The sequence below is a fragment of the Scyliorhinus canicula genome, chromosome 12 (genome assembly GCF_902713615.1).
Source record: "Scyliorhinus canicula chromosome 12, sScyCan1.1, whole genome shotgun sequence".
In the NCBI taxonomy this organism is placed as follows: domain Eukaryota; kingdom Metazoa; phylum Chordata; class Chondrichthyes; order Carcharhiniformes; family Scyliorhinidae; genus Scyliorhinus; species Scyliorhinus canicula.
The window spans coordinates 69,078,293-69,093,192 of record NC_052157.1 but is presented as its reverse complement, the minus strand read 5'-3'; the positions used below and the strand labels follow the sequence as shown (position 1 = coordinate 69,093,192).

The 14,900-nt window shown below is 50.9% G+C and overlaps 1 protein-coding gene across 1 annotated transcript in view; it reads left to right on the top strand.

Moving 5' to 3' along the window:
- Positions 1 to 4,668: 4,668 nt before the first annotated feature.
- LOC119974273 (cobalamin binding intrinsic factor-like) overlaps positions 4,669 to 14,900 on the top strand; it is a 29,318-nt gene continuing 19,086 nt past the window's right edge. The window contains exons 1-2 of the mRNA XM_038813043.1: positions 4,669 to 4,912; positions 8,343 to 8,535. Coding sequence (XP_038668971.1) covers positions 4,669 to 4,912; positions 8,343 to 8,535 — 437 coding nt within the window. The remainder of the gene's footprint in view (positions 4,913 to 8,342; positions 8,536 to 14,900) is intronic.

Below are 14,900 nucleotides of genomic sequence, written 5' to 3'. Positions count from 1 at the left end.
AATCCAGTCTCTGAGTGTGTCATTGTCAGTGATTCTCTGTCAGTGTGAGCATATGTGTCTGTGTGTTAACATGCCTGTCAGTGTGTATATTTGTGGCTCTGCCAGTGTGTGTGTCAGTGTGTCACTGTCAGTGTGTGTTTGTCAGTGTGTCTGTTATTGTGGGTGTGTAATGGTGACTGTCAGTGTGTGTCAGTGTGTCTCTGTCAGTGAGTGAATGTGTGTCAGTGTGTCTCTGTCAGTGAGTGATTGAATGTGTGGCAGTGTGTCTCTGTCAGTGAGTAAATGTGTGTCAGTGTGTCTCTGTCAGTGAGTGAATGTGTGTCAGTGTGTCTCTGGCAGTGAGTGAATGTGTGTCAGTGAGTGAATGTGTGTCAGCGTGTCTCTGTCAGTGAGTGAATGTGTGTCAGTGTGTCTGACAGTGAGTGAGTGTGTGTGTGCGTCTCTGTCAGTAAGTGAGTGTGTGTGTCAGTGTGTGTATGTCAGTGAGTGAGTGTGTGTGTCAGTGTGTCTGTCAGTGATTGAGTGATGTGTCAGTGTGTCTCTGTTCGTGAGTGAGTGAGTGTGTGTCAGTGTGTCTCAGTCAGTGAGTGACTGTGTGTCAGTGTGTCTCTGTCAGTGAGTGAATGTGTGTCAGTGTGTCTCTGTCCGTGAGTGAGTGAATGTGTGTCAGTGTGTGTCTGTCAGTGAGTGAATGTGTGTCAGTGTGCCTGTCAGTGAGTGAATGTGTGTCAGTGTGTCTCTGTCAGTGAGTGAATGTGTGTCAGTGAGTCTCTGTCAGTGAGTGAATGTGTGTCAGCGTGTCTGTGTCAGTGAGTGAATGTGTGTCAGTGTGTCTCTGTCAGTGAGTGAATGTGTGTCAGTGTGTCTCTGTCAGTGAGTGAATGTGTGTCAGTGTGTCCCTGTCAGTGAGTGAATGTGTGTCAGTGTGTCTCTGTCCGTGAGTGAACGAATCTGTGTCAGTGTGTCTCTTTCCGTGAGTGAATGTGTGTCAGCGTGTCTCTGTCAGTGAGTGAATGTGTGTCAGTGTGTCTCTGTCAGTGAGTGAATGTGTGTCAGTGTGTCTCTGTCAGTGAGTGAGTGTGTGTCAGTGTGTCTGTCAGTGAGTGAATGTGTGTCTCTGTCAGTGAGTGAATGTGTGTCAGTGTGTCTCTGTCCGTGAGTGAGTGAATGTGTGTCAGTGTGTCTCTGTCCGTGAGTGAGTGAATGTGTGTCAGTGTGTCTCTGTCCGTGAGTGAGTGAATGTGTGTCAGTGTGTCTCTGTCCGTGAGTGAGTGAATGTGTGTCAGTGTGTCTGTCAGTGAGTGAATGTGTGTCAGTGTGTCTGTCAGTGAGTGAATGTGTGTCAGTGTGTCTCTGTCAGTGAGTGAATGTGTGTCAGTGTGTCTCTGTCAGTGAGTGAATGTGTGTCAGTGTGTCTCCGTCAGTGAGTGAATGTGTGTCAGCGTGTCTCTGTCAGTGAGTGAATGTGTGTCAGCGTGTCTCTGTCAGTGAGTGAATGTGTGTCAGCGTGTCTCCGTGAGTGAGTGAATGTGTGTCTCTGTCCGTGAGTGAGTGAATGTGTGTCAGTGTGTCTCTGTCCGTGAGTGAGTGAATGTGTGTCAGTGTGTCTCTGTCCGTGAGTGAGTGAATGTGTGTCAGTGTGTCTCTGTCCGTGAGTGAGTGAATGTGTGTCAGTATGTCTGTCAGTGAGTGAATGTGTGTCAGTGTGTCTGTCAGTGAGTGAATGTGTGTCAGTGTGTCTCTGTCAGTGAGTGAATGTGTGTCAGTGTGTCTCTGTCAGTGAGTGAATGTGTGTCAGTGTGTCTCCGTCAGTGAGTGAATGTGTGTCAGTGTTTGTCTGTCAGTGAGTGAGTGACTGTGTGTCAGTGTGTCTCTGTCAGTGAGTGAGTGTGTGTCAATGTGTCTCTGTCAGTGAGTGAATGTGTGTCAGTGTGTCTCTGTCAGTGAGTGAATGTGTGTCAGTGTGTCTCTGTCAGTGAGTGAATGTGTGTCAGTGTGTCTCTGGCAGTGAGTGAATGTGTGTCAGCGTGTCTCTGTCAGTGAATGAATGTGTGTCAGCGTGTCTCTGTCAGTGAGTGAATGTGTGTCAGCGTGTCTCCGTGAGTGAGTGAATGTGTGTCAGCGTGTCTCTGTCAGTGAGTGAATGTGTGTCAGCGTGTCTCCGTGAGTGAGTGAATGTGTGTCAGTGATTCTGTCAGTGAGTGATTGAATGTGTGTCAGTGTGTCTCTGTCAGTGAGTAAATGTGTGTCAGTGTGTCTCTGTCAGTGAGTGAATGTGTGTCAGTGTGTCTGTCAGTGAGTGAATGTGTGTCAGTGAGTGAATGTGTGTCAGTGTGTCTCTGTCAGTGAGTGAATGTGTGTCAGTGAGTCTCCGTCAGTGAGTGAATGTGTGTCAGTGTGTCTCTGTCAGTGAGTGAATGTGTGTCAGTGTGTCTGTCAGTGAGTGAGTGTGTGTCAGTGTGTCTCTGTCAGTGAGTGAATGTGTGTCAGTGTGTCTCTGTCAGTGAGTGAATGTGTGTCAGTGTGTCTCCGTCAGTGAGTGAATGTGTGTCAGTGTGTCTCTGTTCGTGAGTGAGTGAATGTGTGTCAGTGTGTCTCTGTCCGTGAGTGAATGTGTGTCAGTGTGTCTCTGTCAGTGAGTGAATGAATGTCAGTGTGTCTCTGTCAGTGAGTGAATGTGTGTCAGTGTGTCTCTGTCCGTGAGTGAATGTGTGTCAGTGTGTCTCTGTCAGTGAGTGAATGTGTGTCAGTGTGTCTCCGTCAGTGAGTGAATGTGTGTCAGCGTGTCTCTGTCAGTGAGTGAATGTGTGTCAGTGTGTCTCCGTCAGTGAGTGAATGTGTGTCAGCGTGTCTCTGTCAGTGAGTGAATGTGTGTCAGTGTGTCTCTGTCAGTGAGTGAATGTGTGTCAGTGTGTCTCTGTCCGTGAGTGAGTGAATGTGTGTCAGTGTGTGTCTGTCAGTGAGTGAATGTGTGTCAGTGTGCCTGTCAGTGAGTGAATGTGTGTCAGTGTGTCTCTGTCAGTGAGTGAATGTGTGTCAGTGAGTCTCTGTCAGTGAGTGAATGTGTGTCAGCGTGTCTGTGTCAGTGAGTGAACGTGTGTCAGTGTGTCTCTGTCAGTGAGTGAATGTGTGTCAGTGTGTCTCTGTCAGTGAGTGAATGTGTGTCAGTGTGTCCCTGTCAGTGAGTGAATGTGTGTCAGTGTGTCTCTGTCCGTGAGTGAGTGAATGTGTGTCAGTGTGTCTCTGTCCGTGAGTGAGTGAATGTGTGTCAGTGTGTCTCTGTCCGTGAGTGAGTGAATGTGTGTCAGTGTGTCTGTCAGTGAGTGAATGTGTGTCAGTGTGTCTCTGTCAGTGAGTGAATGTGTGTCAGTGAGTGAATGTGTGTCAGTGTGTCTCCGTCAGTGAGTGAATGTGTGTCAGCGTGTCTCTGTCAGTGAGTGAATGTGTGTCAGTGTGTCTCTGTCCGTGAGTGAATGTGTGTCAGTGTGTCTCTGTCAGTGAGTGAATGTGTGTCAGTGTGTCTCTGTCAGTGAGTGAATGTGTGTCAGTGAGTGAATGTGTGTCAGCGTGTCTCTGTCAGTGAGTGAATGAGTGTCAGTGTGTCCCTGTCAGTGAGTGAGTGTGTGTCAGTGTGTCTCTGTCAGTGAGTGAATGTGTGTCAGTGTGTCTCTGTCAGTGAGTGAATGTGTGTCAGTGTGTCTCTGTCAGTGAGTGAGTGTGTGTCAGTGTGTCCATTCAGTTGTTATGTGCCATGGTTTTGGAAAACCCAAAGTATATCATGGAGTTCACCTGACCAACAACTGTTTATTAATTTTGGTTACGAGGAGCATATGGGCCTGTCATTCGGGTGTTATTCAACAGCGGCCTTAAACACTTTTAATCAAAAACAAGCTTTATTCTAAGAATTTAGTTAACATTTTTATAAACACACAGTAAGGATTTTAATCAACTACAAACATCAATACCCCACACAGCTACAGAACTCTATGCCATTTCCAATTATTCTAACTGTGTCTCAGGCAATTTTAAATGCTCAGCTACCGCCGCAATTCCCTCTTATTGTATTTTATCAGGCAATGTGAACTGCAATGTTTTCGGCAAATCTAAAACCCTTTTCTGAGCTTCTTTTTGTAAGGTACTGTGTGTGACCCAAGCATATTCACAGATACAGTCATACCCACAGCCACTCAGTTACCAATACACATAGAGATACATGCCACACAGATAAACAAACACTCACAGGCACACAAACCTGGACAGATACACATTCACAGAAACATACTAGATATGCACACCTTCTCACAGACACTTACAGACAGGCAGATACTCACAGACTCACGCTGGTAGAGACACATCACAGTTACACACACATACAGGCACACACTCACAGGTTCACACACATAGCACACAGGTACAGACACACCCGCCGCGCGCGCGCGCGCGCGCACACACACACACAGTCACATACTCACACACACACTCACATAATAAATAGTTTAACAGTTGTTGGGGAAGCTGGATAAACACGTGTGGAAAAAAAGAATAGAATGATATGGTGAGCTAATAGGTTTCTTTTGTGAAGCCTGATCACAAGCATGGTGCAGATGTCCCAAATCGCCTGTTCCTGTGTTTAGGATATTTTCGGAGACGCACAATCCTCCATCTGAGATGCAGTGCAAGCACCCACCATCTGACCTCACCACCTTCTCCATTCTGCTCTCCCAGGCGCTGGCCGTCAACGTCGACTTCATCCCGGAAGGATCCTGGAACCGGAGTAGGACCCTGGAAAAGCTCCTCAGCGAGATAGCCAAAGGATCCTTCTCCAATCCACAGGCGGCCTCGCAGATTGCCCCATCGCTGGAGGGGTGGACGTACCTGGATGTGAACCAGTTGAACTGTTCCGCTGATCAAGGTGAGCATCCGGATGGGAAGGGGGTGGGACCGGATGGGAAGGGGGTTGGAGGAGAGAGAACGGGACCGTCCGTTTCCATGGAGATCCTCACCAGCACGCTTTGTCGCAAAGCGCAACACCATCATTACTGAAGTGTACTCACTTTGTGCGGTGGGAAACTGGGTGGCCAAACGGCACACAAGGTCCCACTGACAGCAACATGATAATGATGCAAATCATTTGCTTTTAGTGATGATACTGGAGGGTGAATGATGGTCCCAGGACACCAGTGAGAACACAACAATTCCTCACCTCAGCCTGACTCCTCCTCTACTACCAGTGGCCCAGAAATTTGCTGCGTTCAGGAGAGAGGGCAAACGGGACCTTGTTTAAGCTCCCATCTCAAACATGACATATCCCACAGTGCAGCGCCCATTTAGTACTGACCCTCTGACAATGCAGCACTCCCTCAGTAATGACCCTCTGACAGCGCAGCACTCTCTCAGTACTGACTCTCTGACAGTGCGGCGCTCCCTCAGTACTGACCCTCTGACAGTGCAGCACTCCCTCGGTACTGACCCTCTGACAGTGCAGCACTCCCTCATTACTGATTCTCTCACAGTGCTGCGCTCCCTCAGTACTGACTCTCTCACAGTGCAGCACTCTCTCAGTACTGACTCTCTGACAATGCGGCGCTCCCTCAGTACTGACCCTCTGATAGTGCAGCACTCCCTCGGTACTGACCCTCTGACAGTGCAGCACTCCCTCATTACTGATTCTCTCACAGTGCTGCGCTCCCTCAGTACTGACTCTCTCACAGTGCAGCACTCTCTCAGTACTGACTCTCTGACAGTGCGGCGCTCCCTCAGTACTGACCCTCTGACAGTGCAGCGCTCCCTCATTACTGATTCTCTCACGGTGCTGCGCTCCCTCAGTACTGACTCTCTCACAGTGCAGAGCTCCCTCAGTACTGACTCATAGTGTAGCGCTCCCTCAGTACTGACTCTCTCACAGTGCAGCTCTCCCTCAGTACTGATTCTCTCACAGTGCAGTGCGTCCTCTGTACTGACATTCTGACAGTGCACCACTCCCTCTGACTGTTCTGCTCTCCCTCAGTACTGACCCTCTGACAGTGCAGCACTCCCTCAGTACTGATCATCTGACAGTGTAGCATTCCCTCAATACTGACCCTCTGACAGTGCAGCACTCCCTCAGTACTGCCCCTCTGATAGTGCAGCACTCCCTCAGTACTGATTCTCTGACAGTGCAGCACTTCCTCAGTACTGACCCTCTAATAGTGCAGCACTCCCTCAGTACTGACCCTCTGACAGTGCAGCGCTTACCTCAGTCACTATTTTATAGGCCGGGGTTTAGAAACTCCAACGTATTACAAAGTCTCCCTGACCTACATGTTGAATTTGGCTAGGATGTGCACAAGCGCCTTCTCTTCAGGTGTGATTCATCAGTTTTCCTGGACACTTTAATCAAAACAGGCTCTATTCTAAGAAGTTAGGTAACAGATATATATATACACATATATATATACACACATATACATATATAATATACATAATATACATATATAAACAAACAGGAAGAATTTTTATCAATTGCAAACATAAAGACACCACCCAGCTACAGTAACCTCTGTATAATAATTCATGAATTCCCCCTTAAATGTTCCAATGCAAAAACAAAATCCAATAAACCAAAAACCTCTATTCAGCGGTAAGGCCCAGCACCCTGTATTCATACTTGGCTAAGACTGATCTTGGTCCCTGTGACTCGGAACTATTTTTCAACCAGCAGATTCAAATTCCTTCCAGAAATCAATTATATCTCCAAAACCACCACCAAGATGATTTACTGAACAAATAGATAAAATGAAAATAGAGAGAGACACACCAAAACACTTATTTCTCCTGTCTTAAGTCCACAACAGTCAAAATGAAAATGGAACTAAAAAAAACTCACATCCACAGCTCAGCTCCACCCACAAAATGACATCAGTGAAGCCGTGTGATAAGACAAAATTCTTTCTTAAAGGTCCACTCCGATGACACCTCTTACAATGCACTGCTTCCTCAGTACTGACCCTCTCACAATGCAGCGCTTCCTCAATACTGACCCTCTCACAATGCAGCGCTTCCTCAGTACTGACCCTCTCACAATGCAGTCCTTCCTCAGTACTGACCCTCTGACAGTGCAGCACTCTCTCAGTACTGACCCTCTGACAGTGCAGCACTCCCTCAGTACTGACCCTCTGAGGGTGCAGCACTCACTCAGTACTGACCCTCTGACAGTGCAGCACTCCCTCAGCACTGACCCTCTGACAGTGCAGTGCTTCCTCAGTACTGACCCTCTGACAGTGCAGCGCTCCCTGAGTACTGACCCTCTGACAAAGCAGTGCTCCCTCAGTATTGACCCTCTGACAGTGCAGCACTCCCTCAGTACTGACCCTCCGACAATGCAGCACTCTGTCAGAACTGACCCTCTGACAGTGCAGCACTCCCTCAGTACTGACCCTCTGACAGTGCAGCACTCCCTCAGTACTGACCCTCTGACTGTGCAGCGCTTCCTCAGTACTGACCCTCTGACAGTGCAGCGCTCCCTGAGTACTGACCCTCTGACAGTGCAGCACTCCCTCAGTACTGACCCTCTGACAGTGCAGCACTCCCTCAGTACTGACCCTCTGACAGTGCAGCACTCCCTCAGTACTGACCCTCTGACAGTGCAGCGCTCCCTGAGTACTGACCCTCTGACAGTGCAGCGCTCCCTGAGTACTGACCCTCTGACAATGCAGCGCTCCCTCAGTACTGACCCTCTGACAATGCAGCGCTCCATCAGTACTGACCCTCTGACAATGTAGCACTCGCTCAGTACTGACCCTCTGACAATGTAGCACTCACTCAGTACTGACCTCTGACAGTGCAGCGCTCCCTCAGTGCTGACCCTCTGACAATGCGGCACTCTCTCAGTGCTGACCCTCTGACAGTGCAGCGCTCCCTCAGTGCTGACCCTCTGACAATGCGGCACTCTCTCAGTGCTGACCCTCTGACAGTGCAGCACTCCCTCAGTACTGACCCTCTGACAGTGCAGTGCTCCCTCAGTACTGACCCTCTGATGGTGCAGCTCTCCCTCAGTACTGACCCTCTGACAGTGCAGCACTCCCTCACTACTGACCCTCTGACAATGCAGCGCTCCCTCAGTACTTACTGACCCTCTGACAGTGCAGCTCTCTCTCAGCCCTGACCCTCTTTTAAATTTTGCTTTACATTGTTTGCGACCTTTTGAACCTGTGATGTAATTTGGAATGATTTGTGCCACTATTTTCCGGCTTCCATCTTATTTCTCGCCATTTTGGCATTGATTTTCCATGCGTGGCTTCCCTGTTTTATGAATTGACCTGTCGCACACCTGTGCCTCTCTCTCTTTTTCTACCTGTCTGTAGATAATCTGACTTTACCGGAGACCAGCACCACCTTAGAGCCTGTTACCAGTGCTGTTCCCATCAAAGTTGAGTATAACATTGAGGATGGAGTGAACCATGCATTCAGTGATGCGGTGAATGTGACTGTGCCAAGAGGCAGTCGCCTGATCCAGGTGCTGGAGGAGGCCCAACGTCTGTATCCTGTGCGATTCAGGTAGGCACAATGCTGTCGCCAGTGCCAGGAATCTCCCTGGTGTTGCCTGGCTGGGCATAGGGTCTTCATGTACTATCACACTGTGGGAAGGGTTGGGGGAAGAGTGTAATAGTGTGTGTGTGTGACAGGGCATATCACTTCACCGGTGCCATGTGGGACACAATCGATTCCGATGAAAAACGGTGCAGGAGTTGCCGGGTCCGTGATTAACACTCAGCAGGCTGACAAATTGCAGCTGCACATACACATTACACTCCCCACACACATTTATTCCAGCCACAATGATGACATTAGTTGTGCTGAAGCACGGCCATGCAGCTGATGGGTCATCTGGAGCCAGAGGGCACCCGGGGGAGTGGGGGGGGGTGTGTGTCTTGAGGGAACACCTATACGATCTGTGGTACCAGGTTCAAAGTGGTCTGTTTGCAGTGTGTGCAGCTGCATGGCTGCCTTGCCGGCTGCAGCAATGGCGATCCATTTCTGCCCATCCCAGGCCACCTTCTGGCCACCCCCACTACTCCCCCCGGACCTGGCAGATGCCCCGCAGCCAGCGGCACAAAGGTCAGCAAACTATGGCGATGTTGGAAACTTTCCATACCCCCTCTCTCTCCCTCAGCAGCCGCCACACCGGTTTCACGATTTAAAAAAACAAGTGAACTGCGCCATCGGGAACTCGGCCAATTGTAGGCGGAGAATCGTTGAGGTCCTGGAGAGTACTGGGTCGGGCCCGCTAATGAAATGCAAGCGGTGCCTACAGACTGAAATGCATTGACGCATTTTCGAGGTGACGGAGAATCACAATTTGACGTCAAATCAGTGCCCACCATGATTTTGGCGCTGGAATGCCCAATCGCATTTCCCGATTTCAGCGCCGTCTAATGGAGAATCCCGCCCTCTGTCTCACTGTCACTCTCTCCCTCACTTGGTCTTTTTCTGACTCCTTTTGTCTCTCTCTCACTCTGTTTGTCTCTCTCTTGCTCTGTCTCCCTCTGTCTCCTTCTGTTTCTCGCTCTGTCTCCCTCTGTCTCCTTCTGTTTCTCTCTCTATGTCTCACTGTCTGTTTCTGTTTCTTGCTCTCGGCCCCTCTGTTTCTCTCTATCTTGCTCTGTTTCTTGATGTCGCTCGGTCTCCCTCTGTATTAATGAAATGAAAAATGAAAATCGCTTATTGTCATGAGTAGGCTTCAATGAAGTTACTGTGAAAAGCCCCTAGTCGCCACGTTCCGGCACCTGTTCGGGGAGGCTGGCACGGGAATTGAACCGTGCTGCTGGCCTGCCTTGGACTGCTTTAAAAGCCAGCGATTTAGCCCAGTGTGCCAAACCAGCCCCTTCGTGTCACAAGTAGGCTTATGAAGTTACTATGAAAATCTTAACACCACACTCCGGCACCTGTTCGAGTACACGGAGGGGGAATTCAGAAAGTCCAAATTATCTAACAGCACGGGCGCAATTCTCCGCTCCCCACGCCGGGTGGGAGAATCGCGGGAGGGCCGGGCGAATCACGACACGCCGCCCTGGCACCCCCCGCGATTCTCCCACCCCCCCCCCGCTCAGAGAATCGCCGCTTGCTGTTTTTCACGGCGACTGGCGATTCTCCAGCCCGGATGGGCTGAGCGGCCTGACGTTCCCGACCTGTTCACGTCGGCGACTTGTGGGCGGCGGAGAGGGGAGTGAGCACCACGGCCGTGCTCGGGAGGGGACTGGACTGCGATCGGTGCCCACCGATCATCGGGCTGGCGTCTCCAAGGGACGTACTCTTTCCCCTCCGCCGCCCCGCAAGATCAAGCCGCCACGTCTTGCGGGGCAGTGGAGGGGAAGACGGCAACTGCGCATACACGGGTTGGAGCCGGCCAACCTGCGCATGCGCGGCTGACGTCATTAGGCGCGCCGGCCGCGTCATTCCCGGCGGCCGTGATTTATGGCACGCCGCTCCTAGCCCCCTGGGAGGGGGTGAATATGGTGCGAGGAGCGGCCTCCGACGCCGTCGTGAAACTCGGCCAAGTTCACGACGGCCTTCTCGATGCCGCACGGGAGCGGAGAATCGCGCCCCACATCTTTCAGGACTTGTGGGATGAAACCGGAGCTTCCGGAGGAAACCCATGCAGATACGGGGAGCTTGTGCAGACTCTGCACAGACAGTGACTCAAACCGGGCATCGAACCTGGGTCCCTGGCGCTGTGAAGAAAGTGCTGATCACTGTGCTACTGTGCTGCCCTGTTTCTCTCTGTCTCTGTCAGTCTCTCTGTCTCTTCTCTCTGACTCACTCTGTCTCTCTGTCGGTCTCTCCTCTCTCTCTCTCTCGCCATCTACACCTCTCTGCCCGTCATGTCAGTTTCTGTATCTCATCTCTTTATTTCTTTGACTCTTTCTCTGTCTCTCTTTCCCCCTCTCTTACTTTGCTTTCTTCGTCAGTCTCTCTCTCTCTGTTTCTTTCTCCTTCCCACTTTCTCTCACTCTCTGAAGATCTCACTCCCACTGACTCTCTTATACTTCCTGTTTTGTGTTTTTTCGGTATCTCACACTTCATCTTTCTGTATCTATCTCTGTTCATTTCTGTCTGTCTCACCCTTTTTGGCACAGTAATGAGAGCAGACCCCAATTTATTTCGGAAGCTGGACAAGATCCCGATAACTTTTCAATTTGCATGCTTTGAGGAAAGGACACTTCATTCATTCCAGGAGCAATTCCATTGACAACAAAGGACATTTATATTAAAACAAACATTATTATTAACTCAGGATTAACCGCATTAAGGAAAAAAAACAGCTTTTCAATTAACAGTTAAACAGGACTAAAAGTAAAGGTCTCTGAGCTTACGGGCGGAATTCTCCGCTCCCGCGCGGCATCGGGAAGGCCGTCGTGAACTCGCATGCGCAGGTTGGCCGGCTCCAACCCGCGCATGTGCGGTTGCCGTCTTCCCCTCCGCTGCCCCACAAGACGTGGTGGCTTGATCTTGCGAGGCGGCGGAGGGGAAAGAGTGCGTCTCTTGGAGACGCCGGCCCGACGATCGGTGGACACCGATCGCGGGCCAGTCCCCTCCAGAGCACGGCCGTGGTGCTCAGTACCCTTTCCGCCCCCCACAAGTCACAAACGAAACTTTGGTGCCATGTTCACAACGGCAGCAACCAGGTGTGGTTGCCGCCGGCGTGAACCGGTAGGGAACGTCAGGCCGCTCGGCTCATCCAGGCCGGAGAATCGCCAGTCGCCGTGAAAAACGGTGAGCGCCGATTCTCCGAGCGGGGTGTGGGAGAATCGCGGGGGGTGCTAGGGCGCCGTGTCGTAAGTCGCCCGGCCCTCCCGCGATTCTCCCACCCGACGTGGGGAGCGGAGAATCGCGCCCAAGGTCTCTGAGCTTACATTCCTATCTACTTCTAAACTTTCAATTGAGAAAAGTACTCACACCCAAGTGAAATGTAATTTATTTTTAAAGTTAAGTCTCAGTGGCTTACAGATTCAGGCAGAATGTACAGATTCAGGCCGGGTGCCCTGGCCACTGAAGCCACCAGCTACAATCTATCATGTGGTACCTCGTCAAAGGCCTTTCTAAAGTCCATGTAGACAGCGTTGACAACACTGCCCTCATCTACCTTCTTAGTTACCCATTCAAAAAACTCAATCAAATTCATGAGACATGCTTTTCCACTCACAAAGCCATACTGACTGTCCCTAATTAGTCCTTTCCTCTCTAAATGCCTGTAGATCCTGTCTCTCAGAATACCATCTAACAATTTACCCACCACAGACGTTAGGTTCACCAGTCTGTAGTCCCCAGGCTTTTCCCTGAAGCCCTTCTTGAACAAAGCACATTTGCTACCCTGCCAATCTTCAGGCACCTCACCTGTGGCTGCCGACAATTCAAATATGTCTGCTAGGGGACCCTCAATTTCCTCCCTAGCCTCCCACAACCTGGGATACATTTCATCAGGTCCCTGGGATTTACCTACCTTGATCCGCTTTAAGACTTCCAGCACCTCCTTCTCTGTAATATGTACACTCCTCAAGACATCACTATTTATTTCCCCAAGTTCCCCAATATTCATAGCTTTCTCAACAGCAAATATCGATGAGAGATATTCGTTTAGGATCTCACCCATCTCTTGTGGATCTGCACATGGATGACCTTGTAGATTCTTAAGAGGCCCTTCTCTCTCCCGTGTGCATTGGCCCTGGCGCACACATTGTGCAACCTCCCGTGTCTGCCTGGGTCCCATGTCTTGGCCATCCTTCCCCTCCCCTGCAACCTCTTCATTGGACAAAGTCTGGCGTTCACCCTCATCCTCCAGCACGTCGCCCCTCTGCTGCACGATGTTGTGGAGGATGCAGCAGGCCACCACGATGAAGATAACCCTCCTAGTGTCATACTGGAGGGCCTCCAGAGTGGTCCAGGCAACTGAACCGCATCTTCAGGATGCCGAAGCACAACTCGATCTCACCCCTTGTCACTGTATGTGTATTGTTGTAGCGGGTCTCTGCGTCAGTCTGTGACCTGCGGATGGGTATCAGCCACGACCGCAGAGGATAACCCCTGTCGCCCAGGAGCCAACCCCCGTAGTTGGGGTAAATTCGAAGAAGCTGGGAATTGTCGAGTGTGCCAGTATGAAGACACCATGCACACTGCCAGGGTATCGGGCGCAGATGTGCATGATGCCCAGCTAATGGTCGCACACCAGCTGCACGTTCATCGAGTGGAACCCCTTTTGGTTTGTAGGGCAGCCTGTCATCTGTAGGTGCTCATAGGGGGACATGTATCCTGTCGATCACCCCCTGGATTCAGCAGTGGTGGTGAACCCTGCTGCCTGGTATCCAGTGGGCTCGGTCCACATTGATGTGGAGGTATTGAGCCGCCTGGGCATACAGGGTCTCCATGATTGTGCAGGTGCACCTGTGCATCGAGGTCTGTGAGATCCCGTCAGGTCCCCACTCAACGTCTGGAAGGACTCCAAGATGTAAACGTTCAGGCCGACCGTCACCTTGACGGTTACCGGGAGCAGTTGTCCTCCCCCAGTCCCCACGATCCAAGGTACGCCATGATTGACAGATATGTCGCACTGTCCACCTGTTCAGCCTTTGACGACATGCCCGGTCCGCCAAGTCCCCAAAGGACAGGCACTGCCAGTACACACGATGCCTCATGCGGCACCTCCTTTGCACCTCATCCTCGGCCTGTTGTGCAGCCGGCTCGCCATCATCAGCAGCTGTCTCCTGTTCCTCTGGGACAGGCTCCGCTGCTGCAGCATCCTGCTCCTTGAGCAGCTCCAGCTCGTACAGCCACAATGCACCCCCCAGGACTGCGGCGACTAGGAGAAAGGACACCATCGCTGGTTGTATTCCAATATCCATTGTCTGCAAGGGGTGAAATGCTGACATGTTAGTATGGTGCAGACCCCTGTGTCCAACCGAGGCTGTCAGGCTACAGAGTGGCCCTAGTTGACACTGCAGACCCTGCACCTGTATGTACCCCACCTCCCCCACCCCCGCACCACTGGCCCTATCGGCGCCCGGCCCCATGGGAGCCTCTGGCCGTGGTGCCCATCCCTGCTGCCAGAGATACCATTGGCTGCTGCTGCCCATGCCAGCGGTATGCTCCGGGTATGCGGATGGTGAGGAGCGGGCACCCATATGGCCGGTGTCACTCTACTGAACCAGGGGCCAAGGTAGGTGGTCAGTCGGGAGCGCAGCAAGATGGCAATGACGGTCCATGCTGTGGTCTGCCCCAGTCCCATGTGGGGTCATCCTTGCCCCATGGCCCGCCCCCCTCCTCACCCCCAACCAGCCCTGCCAGTGTCAGGACAGGCAGCCCTGGTCGCACCTCTCTGTGTCCTACCTCCTCTCTCTCCCTCATTAGCATTGGGGCTATTTCTCAATTTTTAAAAGCATAAGTGAACCTCGCCGTCAGGCATTCCCCCAGTTGAGGCGGAGAATCCTGACGGCCCCAGAGAATACTGGGTCAGTACCGCTAATGATATGCCAACGGTGTTTACTGTACGTAAATCCAGAGAATTGTGAATTGGAGCGAAAACAGCGCCCGCCATGATTCCAGCATCAAAACCGATTCTTCGCCCAATCGCGTTTCCTGATGCTGTCATCAGCAGACAGAGAATCATGTTCATAATCTGGATATCTTAACCTAAATTATTTTTAAAACATTACTGCATTAGATACATGATACAATATACATATACATATATATATATATATATATAAATATATTTTAATTTAGAGTATCCAATTAATTTTTTCCAATTAAGGGGCAATTTAGCGTGACCAATCCACCTAACCTGCACATCTTTGGGTTGTGGAGGCGAAACCCACACAAACACGGGGAGAATGTGCAAATTCCACACGGACAATGACCCAGAGCCGGGA